Source organism: Sus scrofa, chromosome 13 (genome assembly GCF_000003025.6).
Source record: "Sus scrofa isolate TJ Tabasco breed Duroc chromosome 13, Sscrofa11.1, whole genome shotgun sequence".
In the NCBI taxonomy this organism is placed as follows: Eukaryota; Metazoa; Chordata; class Mammalia; order Artiodactyla; family Suidae; genus Sus; species Sus scrofa.
In genome coordinates this window covers 54,344,213-54,361,600 of record NC_010455.5, presented here as the reverse complement: position 1 = coordinate 54,361,600, position 17,388 = coordinate 54,344,213, and the positions used below count along the sequence as shown (strand labels likewise).

The window sequence follows — 17,388 nt, the reverse complement described above, 5'->3', positions numbered from 1 at the left end:
CGACCCCTAGCCTGGGAACCTCCATATGCCGCGGGAGCGGCCCAAGAAATAGCAAAAAGACAAAAAAAAAGAAGATGGGTCAAGTAAACTATAACTAGCATTATCCTAGTTTCTTTTCTCTATATATTCCGAGGACAACTAGGGATCTTTTTAAACTATTAACACACTTATGACACTTTTATAATTTGAAAGATAATCTATTACAAATAGCAGGAAAGGTATGCTGGCAAGGACAAACTTACATGTACTGAAAAAAAAAAATACAAAATGATACTTCTACCTACCACTCCCAGCAAAAATGTGTTTTAAAAGCCAACAACTAATCTGTGTATATTCAAAACACAAAAGTGAAATTGAAAAATATTATACACATTATTTCAATGTAGCATGTATCAATATACAGACAAAACATTTATGGTTCAAAGATGAAAAATGTTTTAAAAGCAACTATGTTTAATTATGCTTAGGCAGTTAATGACCAAGTCATTTTCAAAGGTAGGTCAATAACCTGTTTCAGAAATTAAGAAATTACAAATATTTAATTTATTTAATACCCATATATCTGTGTTTCATCCAGCTTAATTTGAAAGAAGTGAAAACAGTATTACTAATTCAGAACAAGTAAAGTAGCTTCACACTCACAAAGTAGTGGTATAATCTGACCTGTTTCACTGTAACTCTTATTTTAAAATGATAGCCATAATTCATTGAAATAAAAGATGAGTTCCTATAATATCTAAGTACTACCTATCTGCTTCTGCACTATTTAACAATATCCCCGGAGTTCCCATAGTGGCTCAGCAGAAACAAATGTGACTAGTATCCATGAGGAAGCGGGTTCAATCCCTGGCCTCCCTCAGTGGGTTAAGGATCCAGTGCTGCCCTGAACTATGGTGTAGGTGGCAGAGGCAGCTTAGCGTTGCTGTGGCTGTGGTGCAGGCCAGCAGCTACAGCTCCGATTCAGTCCCTAGCCTGGGAACATCTATGTGCCTCAGGTGAGGCCCTTAAAAAAACACCCAAGAGGTACTCTTAGGCACATTCATTTCAACAGTAAATCTTACATATTTCTAATACATAGCATGTGGCTTCATCTGGGTATGGGCTTTAAAAAAAAATTAGTACTTATAAGTAAATATATGCATACAATTAAATGATGTTCAATAATACAACAGGGTAGACAGTGAAAGTAAGTCTCCCTCCAATTCCAAATCCCCAAGGGCAGCTCAAAGATAAAGCTTTAATTTCTCCCAAAAGAAAAGTATTTTGGCAACAATACCTAAAACCAAAGCTTAAGGATTTGATATTTTAAACCAAACAAACTTAAAAGTGGGGAACAGTACATACAGCAAAAAGGTTATCTGAATTACACTATCTTGTTGCAAAATCCCATGTCATTAAGTATCTGAAGAAAAAAACAAAAGCATTTATGCTACCTAAAAATACAAATGAAATCCCTTCAAATAAAAATTGACCGTAAATATGAATTCATGGTTAACATAGACACAATACATCAGATTAGGTATTGTCACCACCCAAATTGTTAATAACAATCTAAATACTGAACAATTCAACTTTACAAATACTTCGTTCCTTCAATGAAGGAAACCGTAAAAATACAAAGTCCTAAAAAGAGAAATATTTAAAACAACATAGAGTATGACACACAGCCATTTAAAGGTCAGTTTCATTTCAGTGAAGAGTAACTTTCCAGAGCCATGTTTTACAAAGGGCTAAAATGGTTACTTACTGAGGGGAAAAAAAGGACTCCAAAAAATATTTTAAAATAAAAAGTCACTAAGCTGAATTCTTCCATAAATTGTTATTTTTCATTTTAAAAGAAATGTTACTTATCTCAATGTTAAACAGGTTCTAGACAAAGTATAAAAATTTATAACATTAAGTAAAAAATGGAAAGAAAAATTTTTAAATATTTCCTGATATCATTTCCACTGTCATACACATTTAAAATCTAAAATGCCACAAAACCATATAAAGATGATTCGAGTTTCAAAAAAAAAAGGTGTAACTATTTTAAATATATGTAAGCTGGAAATCAGTAACTACTATATATACCACAAGAGACAGAATTTATTCTAATGGATAATCAGTTATTAAAGAACCAGACACATCAGAACTAAGAGAACAATCACTGTTCAGCTAAAAATTAAACCTTTAAAAGTAGAATTAAATGCATACCCATTAAATCCAGTGACAATTTTCAGTATTCTTTCCTTCATTTCATCAAAAGGAATATATTCGACATTAGGGTTAGGAGGACCTCTTGGTTCAGGAGCTGAAGTTCTGAAATCATCCATCACTTTCTCCAGTTTGAAAATAAAATAGCCTTTAAATTGGGACCACTGAATCCTATAAGTAAAAAATTTTGAAAATGTAATACCATGTAGCTTGAACACAAAGCACAAATACAGCTTAAGATTTGGACAAGGAGTAGTGGGAGTGTGTTTCTTCAGTATCCTGTACCAGGCCTGATCAATATGACTCACACACTCCAACTTGGTTCCTTCTAAATTCTCCCTACTCCCGACCCAAACAAAATCTAAATCTCAGCTTAAAATCTTTAAAATTAACTATTTCTCAATTAAAGCTTATTGTCTAAGTCCCATTCTTCACATTTTTAAAACATTATTTTGACTCTGTTCCTCATAAAAACCTAACCAGGGAGGTGTTACTGCCCCCATTTTAAAGTAGGTTACTAGAAACTAGGCCAACTTTACAGTGATAATTTTAACTGGACAAATCAGAATGACTCCATACCTCAAGTTGTTATCATCCAAGCCATAATGCTTATAAGACTAGTAAATATTTCTTGTCTTGTATCTGATAAGTACCAAAAAAAAAACCCTTTAATTTCTCCTTTTTCTTTTGCTTTCAACTAATTTTTTAAATATTTTGTCATTTAAAAAGTATTTATCATAGGGTTCTATCCAAAATGTATCTTGCAAAGTAAAAATACATAATACATTATGTACATTCCATATCTATTCATGAATTTAACATCTTTTTATCCCGGTCCCCTCACATTCTACCACTAATATAAGGAAATTTTATGCTGATACCAGCCTGAATAGCCTAAATTACAGGAAATACAAGAGTGAGGAATGGCAACCATTTCTCCAAACATCTTAGACAAGAGACTACTCAGGCAAGATAAGACTACTACTCCATAGTCACTCTTCCATTCCATCCAGCAACCCTATAAACTAAGGCAGCAATTCTCTAAGTGTGGCCCAAGAGGTCAAAGCTATCTCCCTAAGAATAGAGATAACTTATTCACTGAGTTGACATCTGCAACGATGATTGGTGCAAAAACAGCAGTGAGTAAAACGGACGATACTTGCACAAATCAAGGCAGCAATACCAAACAATACTGGTAGTGATTACCTTCTTGTGTGGCTTGGATCCAGTGTTGCCATGGCTGGCCTCAGCTGCAGCTCCAATTGAGCCCCTAGCCTGGGAACTTCCATATGCTTCAGGTGTGGTCATAAAAACAAACAAAACAAACAAAAAAAAACCTTGTGCATCAAAGGGACACTATCAGAAAGAGTGAAAAGGCAACCCACAGAATGGGAGAAACTATCTGCAAATCATCCATCTGGTAGAGTGTAAATATTCAGGATATATATAGAACTCCCACAACTCATCAGCAAAAAACCAAACCAACTTATATAAAAACGGGCAAAGTATATTAACAGGCATTTCTTTAAAGATCTACAAATGGCCAACAAGCAAATGGAAAGATTAAATGTTAATCATTTGGGAAATGAACATCAAAATCACAGGAAGATAGAACTTCATTCACATCCATTACATTAACTATTTTAAACACACACATAAAATAACAACCACTGCCCAGTAGTATGTAAAGAAACCCTTATTCATTGCTTGTGGGAATATAAAATGGTGAGGACACTACGGAAAACAGTATGGTGGGTCCTCCTTAAAAAAAAAAAAAAAAAAAAAAAAAAAAAAAAAAATTAAAGAATTTACCGAATGATTCAGCAATTCCATTTCTGGACACTCCAAAAATGTGAAAACAGAAACTCAATCGCACGAAATTCACTTATACGCAACGGTAGGAACTACCCAAATGTATAAACAAAATGTACAATATATATGTAAAATGAAATACGGCCTTAAAGAAGGAAATTCTGACACATACTACAACAAAGAATCTTGAATACATTATGCTAAACCCTCGAAGTAAACCAGACACAAAAGAATAAATATTTTGATTCCACTTGTCAGAGGTAATCTAGAATAGTCAAATTCAGAGAGACAGCAGAAGGGCATTTGTCAGGGGCTTGGAAAAGGAATGGGTAAGAGGTTATTGTTTAATGAGTTGCAGAGTTTCAGAAGACAGATAAATAGCCAATAAGCACACAAAGATTCTTAACATTATTAGCCAGTACTCATCAAAATCACAAGATAGCATTTCTCACCCACTAAGGCTGTTATAATAAAAATGATAGACAATACAATAACAAGTGCTAGAGAGGATGAAGGTCAAGTGGAAACCTATACATGGATGGAAATGCAAAATGGTGTAGCCATTTTGGAAAAGTTTAGCTTGGCAGCTTCTCAAAAAGTTAAACAGAGCTGATATGTAACCTGACAACTCCACTCTGTTAAATGAGTGAATTACATGGCAGGTAAATTTTATTATTATTTAAAAAATTCATTCAGGGTCATTATTTAAAGCTATTTATATGATTACCTTTTCCCTCCTTTCCCAAGTTTTTTTCTGGGAAGGAGAATTTGAGGTTTAACAATCAGGAGGTGGCACATTGTAATTTTTGACTTGCCTAATATTAATTTCTGTGTACTATACTACTGTCAGTGATTACTAAAATTTAATCTTTAAATTTCACTACACTCCCTACAGACATTTAACTAATACTTAAACACACCAGGTAAGGTTACTGAAATAGGAGTCTTAAACTTTTCATTTCTTAAATTAAGAATTCTTCCTGTAGTTTTAACAATCACCCACTTAGTCATAACCTGTTTCACGAATTAGAATTTCCATACACACACAGTTTTCTAACCCATCTTCCCATTAACTGTTGGCAAATCTACCCATGACATCCAAACATCAACAACATATTAATAGGAATAGGGAGAGGAGAAGTGAAGGAAACTAGTAGGTAAAGCAAAACTATGAGGAGCATCAAAGACTCTAGATCAGTCAGGAATTAAATGCCATAAAATCAATTACGTACAACTTGTATTTTAAGTTTCGAATGTATCAGGTAAAGTTATCCTAAATCAGATCTGAGATGCAATTCAAAAGTTACTGTGCCATATACAATAGAAAAAATACGTGTGGAAAAAATGGAAGAATGCATTTTGATGCAACACAACCATCTGATAAAAACAAAAGCAGAAAATGCATCACTGGAAATTATGTAATTTGAGCACAAAACCACGCCATGAATAAATCAACTAAAAATTTGGCAACAAAAATAATTTTCCTAGTAATGTACTCATTGCATAAAAAGCTAAAAAACAAACAAAAAAACCCTTATTTTTCAAATGAAAATAAATTACTCTAAACAGATGCTCATGAAACATAAACACATATTCAACTTGAGAATCAATTCTTTCACATAAAAATTTCCTCCCAAGATAAAATACATACTCAGAATTTAAATCTACTTGGCTAGAATTAAGTATTTAATGAAATTCATTATCCATTAATTTTTTTAAGTAACTTCAACTCCCTCTTCTTCTCTTTCCCTTCCACTTTCCCTTTATGCAGCTTTTCCTCTAGAAAGGCAAAACAACTCAGATAAATATATCCTCCTACCAACACCACAATGACCTTTTTCTTCCAAAGGAACTCACAAGTCTATACTAAAACGAACATATTTCCCTGACAATGCTCAGGTTAAAGGTATTTTTTCACAGGTTCAAGAGCAAAATCCAACTGTTATTTCCTAGCCAGTTCTAGAACATTTTAGGGGGAAGTATCAAGTCACATCCTAACTTGCTGCCTCTTACAGTTCCAAATTCTACTAAGATTACTCCCTATTTAGCCTGTTTCCACCCAAAATCTGTGTGGAAAGCTAACAAAAGAGAACATGGGAGTGCTGTAATTACCTCCAAGGAACAGCACATACTGTACCACTTGTAAGCAAAGGGGAATATGGAAAAAGACAAATGAAAGAAAACAAAGGAAATTTAATGGGCAGTCATTGACACACAGTGACAGACTTTGAATCAGGACACAAAGTGTCAAAGAATTCAGCCTTAACTTTCTGAATGAAGCAAACAAAGACAAGTATATTTAATCTAAATATTGAATTACATGAGCGAAAGAAGAGCAAAAATAAGAACACAACTGCTTACACAAAATCATGACATTTTCATGAACTATAAAAATACAAATTACTAGTTCAGAAAACCTCTACGAGTGGGGCCCAATCTAAAGAGCATTCCTTTTGCCTAATTACAAAGTATATATATTATACTTTATTGAGCAAATATTAAAATATATCAGTGGAAGAGACAGCCCAGAAACAGGCCCACGCATAAATGGGAACTTGCTATATGCACAGACTTTTCAATAAATATTTTGAGAAATGACAAAACTACTACAAAATTTTACTAGAGTTTAAAAATTAAAAAGACGTCTGGTCTGTCTTCCCTTCTTCTGATTCCATAAATAGGATAGTCACTGGAAAAATTTATATAACACAGAAAGACAGAAACAAAATGAAAACTGTCCATAATGTGCCCAGTAATCATTACTAAAGTACATTTTTACTCCATTTTTTCACCAATATTTATTTTTTAAAAGAATCTAGGTTTGCTTCCAGCACATTACAGTTAAAAATAACTATGGTTAAAATCCCAGTAACAAACTTTGTAGGTGTGGAAAGTAACATGTCTTTTCTATCAAAGGAAATCTTGGTTACTCCATTTTGCTCTGGTTTCGGCTGAAACACCCCCTACGACCCCTTTCTTCTTTACCTCTTTTCCCAGCAACAATTTGTTTCAGGCCAACCGGGAAGAGTGTGCGCCCTGACCTGACCAATGGGAAGGGGACAGGTAAATCACCTGTGTTAGGGATAAATAAGGGAGAGTCCTTTGTTCTGAGTGCATGCTTTTTGGAGTACCCGTGCCCTTCTGCCGAAGTAAAGAGCCTTGTCGAAATTTCTCCTTGTCCACATGTCTCACTGACAACCTGAGCCAGAGTTATCTTAATTTCCAACATAGGCATCTGTTTATTATCTTGGACAGATTCCAATCAAGTGGAATTACCAAGTCAAAAGTACAAAATATAAACATTTTAGATACATATTTCAAAAGTCCCTGAGAAACACTCCATCAATTTACAGTGCTGTCAATATAGAAAAACCTATTTTGAAAACTGCATGCTTTCAAAACACTTAAATGTTTAACAGTAGAAAAACACTTTAATTTGTCTTTTATTGATTGCTAGCGAGTGATTTTTTACCTATGTTTACTGGCCACAAGACATTTTTCAGTTTGAGTAAGTCTTTTGCAATCCCTCTCCCCAGAGTTCCTCAATTTTAGCATCACTGACACTGTAAGCCCAACAATTCCTCATCAAAAGGGGATATCCTAATGAATTGTAAAATGGTTGAGCAGTAATCCTTTAAAATTATTTTTTGGGCCACAATTGAAGCATATGGAGGATCCGAGGCTAGGGGTCGAATTGGAACTGCAGCAGCCAGCCTACTCCACAGCCAATGCCTAATCCACAGCCACAGTAATGCCAGATCTGAGCCGTTTCTGCGACCTACATCAAAGCTCACCGCAACGCGAGATCCTTAACCCACTGAGCAGGGCCAGGGATCAAACCAACATCGTCATGGATACTTAGTTGGGTTTGTTACCGCTGAGCCACAATGGGAACTCTGTGAGCAGTAATCCTTGATGTCTACCCATCAGAAGTCAGCAGTGACCAACCTACACCCGCCGCCTTCAAGTTTTGACAATAAAAAATGTCTATAAATGTTGCCAAATGTTCACTGGAGGCAAAAGGTATCCCCAGTTAAAACCCGCCGCCCACTTAGAGTTCCCACTATAGCACAATGGGATCGGTTGCACCTTGGGAGCACAGGCATGCAGGGTTCGAACCCCAGCCCGGCACAGTGGGTTAAGGATCTGGCATTGATGCAGCTGCGGCTCAGGTAGCAACTGCAGCTTAGAATATGATCCTTGGCCCAAGAACTCCATAGGCTGTAGGGCAGCCAAAAAAGAAAAGAAGACAAAACAAAAACCATTGCCTACTCAGCCTCTTTAAAATTGTCTTTTTCTTACTCTCGTGGTAATATACAAAAAGTAAAGTTACTCTGTATAACAATTATGAACATAACTTTTGGGTTCTCATACCAACTGCTACAAAAACAAAAGTTGCTGTTTTATATAAATGTTTAAGTGACACTAAAATATTTATCTAATTGTTCCCATTTAAATATTATCTTTGAAACGCCATACATTTCCTTACTCAGAAACTCATATTCGAAAATGGGACAATACCTGCTCCAAAGCAATAAAATTATGAAACAAATTCTGAAGAGAAAGTACTTGCCACTAAAAGTGAATTTTTCAAAAAGTTTTAAATACCTAATGATGATTGTACACACAAAAGATCTCATCATATGGAAGATAAAGCTTCAATAGGTAACACTAACGTTCAGATAATGCCTCAGTATAAACGGGTTTCTTCTTTGGCAACCCGTATATTCATGGTAAGGATTCTAATATGGCTAAAGACTGATGTTCCTCCACACACTGATCTCTCCCTACCAATTAAAACAATAAGTTCAAAAAACAGTGTTCTGGAGTTCCCATCGTGGTGTGGCGGAAACGAATCCAACTAGCAACCATGAGGTTGCGGGTTTGATCCCTGGCCTCTCTCAGTGGGTTAAGGATCTGGCGTTGCCATGAGCTATGGTGAAGGTTGCAGACACAGCTTGGATCTCGTGTTGCTGTGGCTGTGGTATAGGCCAGTCAGTGGCTACAGCTCTCACTCAACCCCTAGCCTGGGAACCTTCATCTGCCACGGGCATGGCCCTAAACAGACAAAAACAAAAAATTAAAAAAAAAAAATAGTTTGGAAAACAAAAGATAATAAATAGAAATAAGACTGCATAAACTATTACATGCAAAGATGTTAGTGATGGTATAGCAGAACCCAGAGAAAAGAGAGATGAAAGGCAGGTTTACAAACATCAAGGAAAAGCTTCAGACAAAGTTGGACTTTAAGGTGGACCTTAAAAGCATGAGTAGAATAAGGAAAAAGGAAGTGGAACAGTATAGACCTTAAAGACAGAAGGAGTTTAACATGGGCAAATGAATTTTTCAAACTCAGCACTATTGACATTTTAGGCTGGAGGGTTCTCTGTTGTGGTAGGATGTTCAACAACATCTGTGGCCCTCTACACCTTGATGGCAGTAATTCCTACCACAAATTTGACCAAATAGTGACAGCTAAAATGTCTCTAGACACTACCAAATGAACTGGAGGTGGGGGAGCTGCACCCTTTGAAAAGCACTGCAATACACAATCCCTTTAGTTGGAAAGTACACTGGTTTCTCAAAAACCCTAAGGCTGGGAAAATCAGAGGGACAAGACCAAACTCTCACAAAATGTGAAGAACAAAATAGCATGCGTGTGTGTGTGTGTGTGTGTGTGTGTGAAGAAGCAGAAGAAAAATTCTAAAATCTAAGATTCATTCAAAAAATAAACATTCATTAGCATTAAAATCTATCTTATGAATCATTCCAGTCATACAGGAAAATGTGCTGTAGAAATGTGATCTAGAATTTTTTTCTCTGGTGTAGTCGTCTGTTCATTGAAAAAAGTGAAGTAAACAAAACAACAAAAAAACCTTTCCATGTGGACCCAGAGACCAACTCATGTGGTGCAAAACAAAAGAAGCAATGAAATACCAGTTTTTTTAAAGAGGCTGGAGTGAACACACATAAATGATTACTCTTTATAATCTGTTACTGCTATATAAAATGAGTTGACACAGGAGTGGCGGCAGATTATTGTACATTCTAGTACAGAGGTTTCATCTTGGAGAATCCTTTTTAGAGTCTAAAGGTAAAGCTCCAAGTGTCCTTACAGTGTCTGCAATATTGGTTTTTTTATAGTGTGGTAGGTGTCTATTTTGTGCTATTTCATATATAGAGAGATAATTTTTTATTAGTATTCTAAAGTATGCTTCAGTGTTATGGGCTACAATTACTAATAAAGATATAATTATTTAGAAAACATTTTTCTGCATCTACATACTCAAAATGAAGCAAAATAATAAACACTAGAAGTATAGCATCTACTGCAAGAACGATTTGTATTCTGGTCCAAGAATTGTCTGAATATGAGAAAAATGAACACATCAACACTGAAATGGATAATCCTTCCTGAAAATCTCCATCTACATAAAATGAAACTAAGAGGATAAACTGGATTTTTTTTAAAAATAGAAATGTTTTAAAAACAAGTTAACTGACAAGCCCCCACAGTGGCAAAAAGCTAAAAGCTTTTCCTCTAATGTCAATAAGACAAGAATGTGCACTCTCACTAGTGGTAGTGGTAGTCCTAGCCAAAGCAACTAGGCAAGGGGGAAAAAAGGCAACCATGTCTGAAAGGAAGAATAAAACCATCTCTATTTGCAGACTGCATTAGAAGTTCCCATTGTGGCAGCCTCACGGTTCCAAGAGACATGAGGAATTCATACAATGCAATAGTAAGAAACAACTTTATTTGAAAATGGGCAGAGGAGATTTTTTTGCAACCAAGACATTTAATGGCCATCACATACAAGAAAAAGCGCTTAACATTCCTACTCTTCAGGAAAATGCACATGAAAACCACAATGAGCTAACATTTCACATCTATTATGATGGCTATTATCAAAAAGAGGTAAGTGCTGGCAAGGGTGTAGAGAAGGAGAAGCCGTATATTGTTCGTGGAAATATAAACAGGCACAGCCACCATGAGAAACAGCATGGAGATTCCTCAAAAATTAGAGACAACTACTATATGATCCAGAAATCCAACTTCTGGGCATGAAGTGGTAGCCAGGGCCTTGGGGTTGGAGAAACAGGAAGAGGAAGATAAAGGGTACAAACGTGCAACTCTAAGATGAATAAAGTCTGGAGTTCCCGTCGTGGCTCAGAGGTTAACAAATCTCAATGGCATTCAGGAGGCAGGTTCTATTCTTAACCTTGCTCAGTGGGTTAAGGATCTGGCGTTGCAGCTGTGGTGTAGGCTGGCAGCTCTACCTCTGATTCACCTCCTAGCCTGGGAACCTCCATATGCCGCAGGTATGGCCCTAAAAAGGAAAAAAAAAAAAAAAAAAAAAGAATAAAGTCTGAGAATCTAATGCCTAACATGATGACTATAGTTTGGTAACACTATTGTATAACTGAAATCTGCTGACAGTAGAACTTAAATATTCTCATTCAAAATAAAAAAAAATCAAAAGAAAAAAGAAAATATATAAATATGTGAAGTTACAGATGCACTAGTTAACTAGATGGGAGGAATCCTTTCTATATATATATATATATATATATATATATATATATATATAGAATCAGCACAATGTTTAACTTTCTTATCAATTTTACCTCAAAAGAGCTGGAGGGGAAAAAAAGGAATGCACTGAGCTCCTCAAATAAAAGGGTTATTAATGTTTTGAAGGGGAAAAAACTACTCATACTTATCAAATAGAATTAGGATTTTTTTAATATGAAAAAATTAGAGCAATAGGAATCTCTATTGAGTTTTCTCAGTATCTGGGTAATTCTGCACAGAACTTCTAATTTAATAATGGCACCATTTCCATTTAACACACTTTTTAAAAGGTTTACTATTTAAGAAACAGAAAAAAAGAAAGGTAAGCTATCAGAAAATCAGGGTAGCATGAGAAGTTCAAGGTTTCCATGATCAGAGCTCAAAGAAAATAAGGACACAGAAAATGGATTTCCATTTTAAATCAAAAAACATTTCCTCTAAACAGAAAATAACAAGCACTGGCAAGGATGTGGAGAAAATGGAATCCCTGTACATTGTTAGTGGCAATGTAAAATGGTACAGCCACATGAAACAGTTCCTCAAAAAGTTAAAACACATAATTACCATAAGATCCAGTGATTCCACTCCTAGGGATATACCCTAAAGAACTGGAAGCAGGGACTCAGACAGATACTTGATCACCGATGTTAACAGCTACATAACCTGCCACAGCCAAAAGGTGAAAACAACCTAAATGTCCATCTACAAATGAATAGATAACAAAACATGTGGGTGTGTATTCAACCTTAAAAAAGGACACTCCCATATATATTCAGCCTTGTTAAAAAAAGGAAATTCTGACATATGCTAACATGGATAAATCTCAAAAACATTATGCTAAGTGAAATAAGCCAACTACAAAAGAAAAAAATACTGTATGATTCTACTTATATGAGATAAACTAGAACAGCCAAATTTATAGAGAAAAGTATAATGGCAGTTGCCAGGGGCTCAGGGCAGGTGAGGATGGGGAGTTATTATTTAATGGGCTCAGAATTCCTGTTTGTCATGATAAAAATGTTCTGAAAATGGATAGTGGGGATGGTTGCACACTATTGTATATATACTTAATGTCACTGAACTTTACACTTAAAAATGGTTAGTTATATGTCAACTATGTCTCAAATAAAACTGGGGGGATGGCTAAGTGGTACATACATTTTATGTGTTTTTCATCATAGTAAAAAATACATATAAATTTAATACATAAACTTAAATTCTCATATTTAAAAAACACTACTTTTCAAATTGAGAGAGCCTCACAAAGCCTAACAAACAGACCCAGGTTAATAAGACATCATAGTAAAACTGTGTAATTCTAGAATCAAAAAGAGTCTACAAAATTCCAGAGATATAAAACAGGTCGCGTATGGGGCTTCACTGCAAGAAAGCAAAAGGAAAATGCCTTGAAAATTTGAAGAGAATTTCTTCAACCCAGAATTTTGTTCCCCAACTATCCACTTAAGTGTGAGTAGAAGAAAAACACACTTTCAGATGGTGAAAGTACAAAAAAGATGTATTTGCTACTTGCTTTCTCTCACTCCACCAAAACAATGAAATAAACCAAGAAAGAGTATGACATGATAGCTAGGAAACTAAAGACCCAAGACAAGTGAATTTCAGGATGATGATAAAGACAGATTTCAGGACGGGAGGATTAAGGCAGGTCTAAGAGCAATCAGTCTAGGATGGAGTAGTTAAAAAGGCTCCACAAGAGTTTTGCTATTTTTTTAATATAAAATTGACAGAAGACCCAATACAACTCGTATTTTGCAATGAGATCTAAATAACTCAAGTCTGGGGTTGAATGAGCCATAAATATAATGAAAGTTAAATGAAAAAGCAGCATTCACTAAAACAATGTATGTAACAAATGTTGAGCTAAAGTTTCAATGTAATTAATTACACTGAAGAAAATGGGCAATGGAAGTGAGAAGTGGAGCCAGGGAGGGCAGGTAAAAGAAACTAAATCCTCCACTGTTATTATTAAGAAATCAATAATTGGGAGTTCCCATTGTGGCGCAGGGAAATGAATGTGACTCATATCCATGAGGATGTGGGTTTGATCCTTGGCCTCGCTCATGGGCCGGCAGCTATGGGTCCAATTTGACCCCTGGCCTGGGAACTTCCAAATGTCGAACCTGCAACCCTAAAAAGCAAAAATTAATTAACTGATTTTAAAAATCTAAAGAAAAAAGTAATATTGTATGACCATAACTTAGAAATAAGCAAGTTAACACCCCTACTCCCCTCAAGAAAAAGAAAAGAAAAAAAGAAAAAAAAAAAAAAAAACCAATGACTTTTACAGGGTCTGTCTCTAGGAAACAGGAAATAAAGGAAAGAATACAGAAGTTCTTTTTGTTACCTGTGTTTATTAATAAACTCCCCAAATCTCACAGGTGTAAAACTTTGATGAAAGTAAAAACAACAGGAGTTCCCATCGTGGCACAGTGGTTAACGAAACCGACTAGGAACCACGAGGTTGCGGGTTCGATCCCTGGCCTCCCTCAGTGGGTTAAGGATCTGGCATTGCCATGAGCTGTGGTGTAGGTCGCAGACGTGGCTCAGATCCCGCGTTGCTGTGGCTCTGGTGTAGGACAGTGGCTACAGCTCCGATTGGACCCCTAGCCTGGGAACCTCCATATGCCGCAGGAGTAGCCCTAGAAAAGGCAAAGAGACAAAAAAAAAAAAAGGTAAAAACAACATAGTAAAAAAGAAAAAAATTTAAAAGCACTGTTCTAGGGTCTGAAAGCTTGTTTGAGTTCCAATTTTAGTTCAGTCACTTTTCCATTTATGGCTCACGTCTCCCTCTGTTTCCCATCTGTAAAATGGGGTAACAGTATCTACTTCGCAGAACTGCTGTGAGGATTACATTAGTGTAAGCAAAGTGCTTAGCAAAGTAGCTGACATCTAGGAAGCACACAATGGTTATCTATCTGCCCTCAAGAAACTCAGGATGTTAACTAATTTATCATTAGTTACCCCCTTGCATACAGTTGATTCTCTAGTCCCTCTCTGGCTTCACTGTACTCACAAGGATCAATTTTACTGGTTAAAATGCAATTCCTACCAAATCTGAGCCTATACAGCAGCACACATGGGTACAAACACCAAGTTATAGAAAAATACATCACCATGTTGCCTGGTTTCCAGTATCCCAGGGATGTATAAAATAAAAATATTATTTTATTTTGGCCATGACCATAGCATGTGGAAGTTACCAGGCCAGGGATAGAACCTGCACCAGAGCAGCTGCCAAAGCAGCTGCAGTGACAATGTCTGATCTTAATCCACTGTACCACAAGAGAACTCCCAGGTTAATATTTGCCTAGTTTATTCACTCTTAAGACTCTTCTAGACAAGTATTTCATATCTTCTCTCCCCTCAACCTCAATAAGTTCTCCCCCCCACTCTCCTACTCAAAGACCTTGAATTTCCAGAGTCCCACATTTACCCACCCACTAGCATACTCATGAACACACTCTTAATTTCCACCTATTATAAACTATCCATGCTCTCATCTACCCATATGCCATATTCTCCATTTGTGTATCCACTCAAAAGCATCACTTGTGTTAATTCTTCCCTTTCATCAACTACATCAACTTTTTAATCTCTAATGGATCATTTTCACTACCATACAAATACATCTACACTTCCTTCATCTCAAAAATTTTTTCCTCCCTCCACTTACCCTCCTAGCCCCACATAATTTATTCTCTCTCCTTTGTTCCTGGAAAGAGTTGTCTCCCATAATCCCCGAAACTCACTTCAAACAAGCTTTTAGTCCCACCACTAAAACTCATCTGTTCGTATCAAGATCATCAATTACCTCCATATACCACTAAATTCAATGATCATTCCTCACATCTCGACTTAACTGGCCTTTAATGAGTATTTCATAGTTGATCATTCATCCTGAATTACTCCCCGTCCCCCTTTTTTGGCACCCCAAGGCATATGGAGTTCCAGAGCCAGGGATGAAATCTGAGCTGCGGTTGTGGCCTGCTCCATAGCTGCAACAACACCAGTTCCTTTAACCCACTGTACAGGGCTGGGATAGAACCTTCGTCCAGGAACTGCAGAGACCCCACAGATCCTGTTGTGCCACTTCAGGAACTCCCTTAATTACTTTCTTATACTATCTTTTAACTAGCTGATCCTTTTTGCTCATTGTCCTTTCCTGGTTTCACAAACTGCTCCATGCTGGAAATGATCCAAAGCTTAGTCAATCACTTCTCTACACTTGGTAATACTGGAGAATTTAAATAATATCTATCTGTCACTGATATCTCTGGATCCCCACATTCACCCATCCGAGCACCTGCTTTATATCAAAAGAGCATTCAGCAAGTCCAAAACTGAGCTCCTGGTCTTTTCCACATTGTTCCTCCCACAGCCTTTCCCATGTCAGCTGTGGAGAAATTCCATCCCTCCAGCTGCTAAGGCAAACGGGCACCATTTTTGACACTACTCCTCTCACATACCACACCCTATCTTCAGGAAATCCTAGCAGCTGTACCTTCAAAATATTTAAAAACTGTGACTAATTCTCACCACCTCCTGCTACCACTTAATTCATCTCTTCAAAAATATTTTAAACAACAACCCCTGCTTCTAGCTTCCTTTACCTAAAGCATGTTTTCAGCAAAGCTGTTCATACAATTCTCTTAATAGTTAAATCTGATGTCACTTATCAACTCAAAACTCCACAGTGGTTCCTGATTTCACTGAGTAAAAGCTAATGTCCTTACCATGATCCACACTGCCTTACATGATTTGACCTCAATCCCCTTAACTTTCTGATATCCTCTCCTTTGTAGTCTACTCCAGCCACAGTGGTCTCCTTTGTTAGTCTTTGAAAGAGTGAGACACACTCCTTCTTAAGGGCCATTGTGCTGCAAGTCCTGTAACTGGAATGCTCTTCTACTAAGTATATGCATGGCCAATTTGATGTCTTGCTCAAATATGACCTTAAAAATGAAGCTTACTCTGACCACCTTATTTAAAATTACAACTACCTCTCCACCTTTAAACTCTCATTTCCCTTACTATATTTCTTATTCTTCCAGTAACATAACACTATGTATTTATTACATATTTTTGTCTGCTCACATATTTGTTCACCAATATATAACACAAGTACCAATAATATGTCTGGCAAACGTAAGTGCTCAGTAATTATTTGGTAAATATCCTGAAGCCTACTCTAGAATAATAGTAGCAATTCATCTACAGTGTAAGAAATCAGGAAGAAAAGCACCACTTTCCAAGTAGCTTTGAGAAATATTATATGTGCAACTGTTACTTTAGCAATAGGAGCATAGATCCATATTTAAAATGCAATGCATAATATTAAGAGCAGCAAACACACAACTAGCATCACTGTTCTAAGCACTATGTATCTAATAACTCAACCCTCACAACAACCCTATGAGTTAAACAATATTATTTCGCTTATTTTAGTACCAATAAAGCAACCAAGAAATAAGGTGGGGTTCAATAACCTACCCATGGTTGCAGAGCTAGTTAGCAAGAGAGCCAAAATTTCAACCCAGGCATTTTGGCTTCAGAATCCACTGACTCTTAATAAGTCAATACATCTAGTTACGTGAAAACAATAAGCTCTCCCCCACAACCCTGCCCTCACCAAAAAGGCAAAGCCCAATCAATGCAAATATGTTATCTCTAAGCTATCCTGTGACAGGAAAAAAAAAGTCTACTGGCCTTCAGGGAATTCACAAGCTAAACAAAAAATTTAACAAAAATGCAATGACAGAAGTAATCAATGAAATTCTAGAATAGGC

At 36.3% G+C, this 17,388-nt stretch overlaps 1 protein-coding gene across 2 annotated transcripts in view; it reads right to left on the bottom strand.

Annotated features, from left to right (window-relative positions):
- PPP4R2 (protein phosphatase 4 regulatory subunit 2) overlaps positions 1 to 17,388 on the bottom strand; it is a 53,300-nt gene that overhangs the window by 16,677 nt on the left and 19,235 nt on the right. The window contains exon 3 of one of the 2 annotated variants that reach the window (XM_021069219.1): positions 2,197 to 2,367. The exons of the other annotated variant lie outside the window; for it this stretch is intronic. Coding sequence (XP_020924878.1) covers positions 2,197 to 2,367 — 171 coding nt within the window. The remainder of the gene's footprint in view (positions 1 to 2,196; positions 2,368 to 17,388) is intronic. 2 annotated transcript variants of the gene reach the window in all.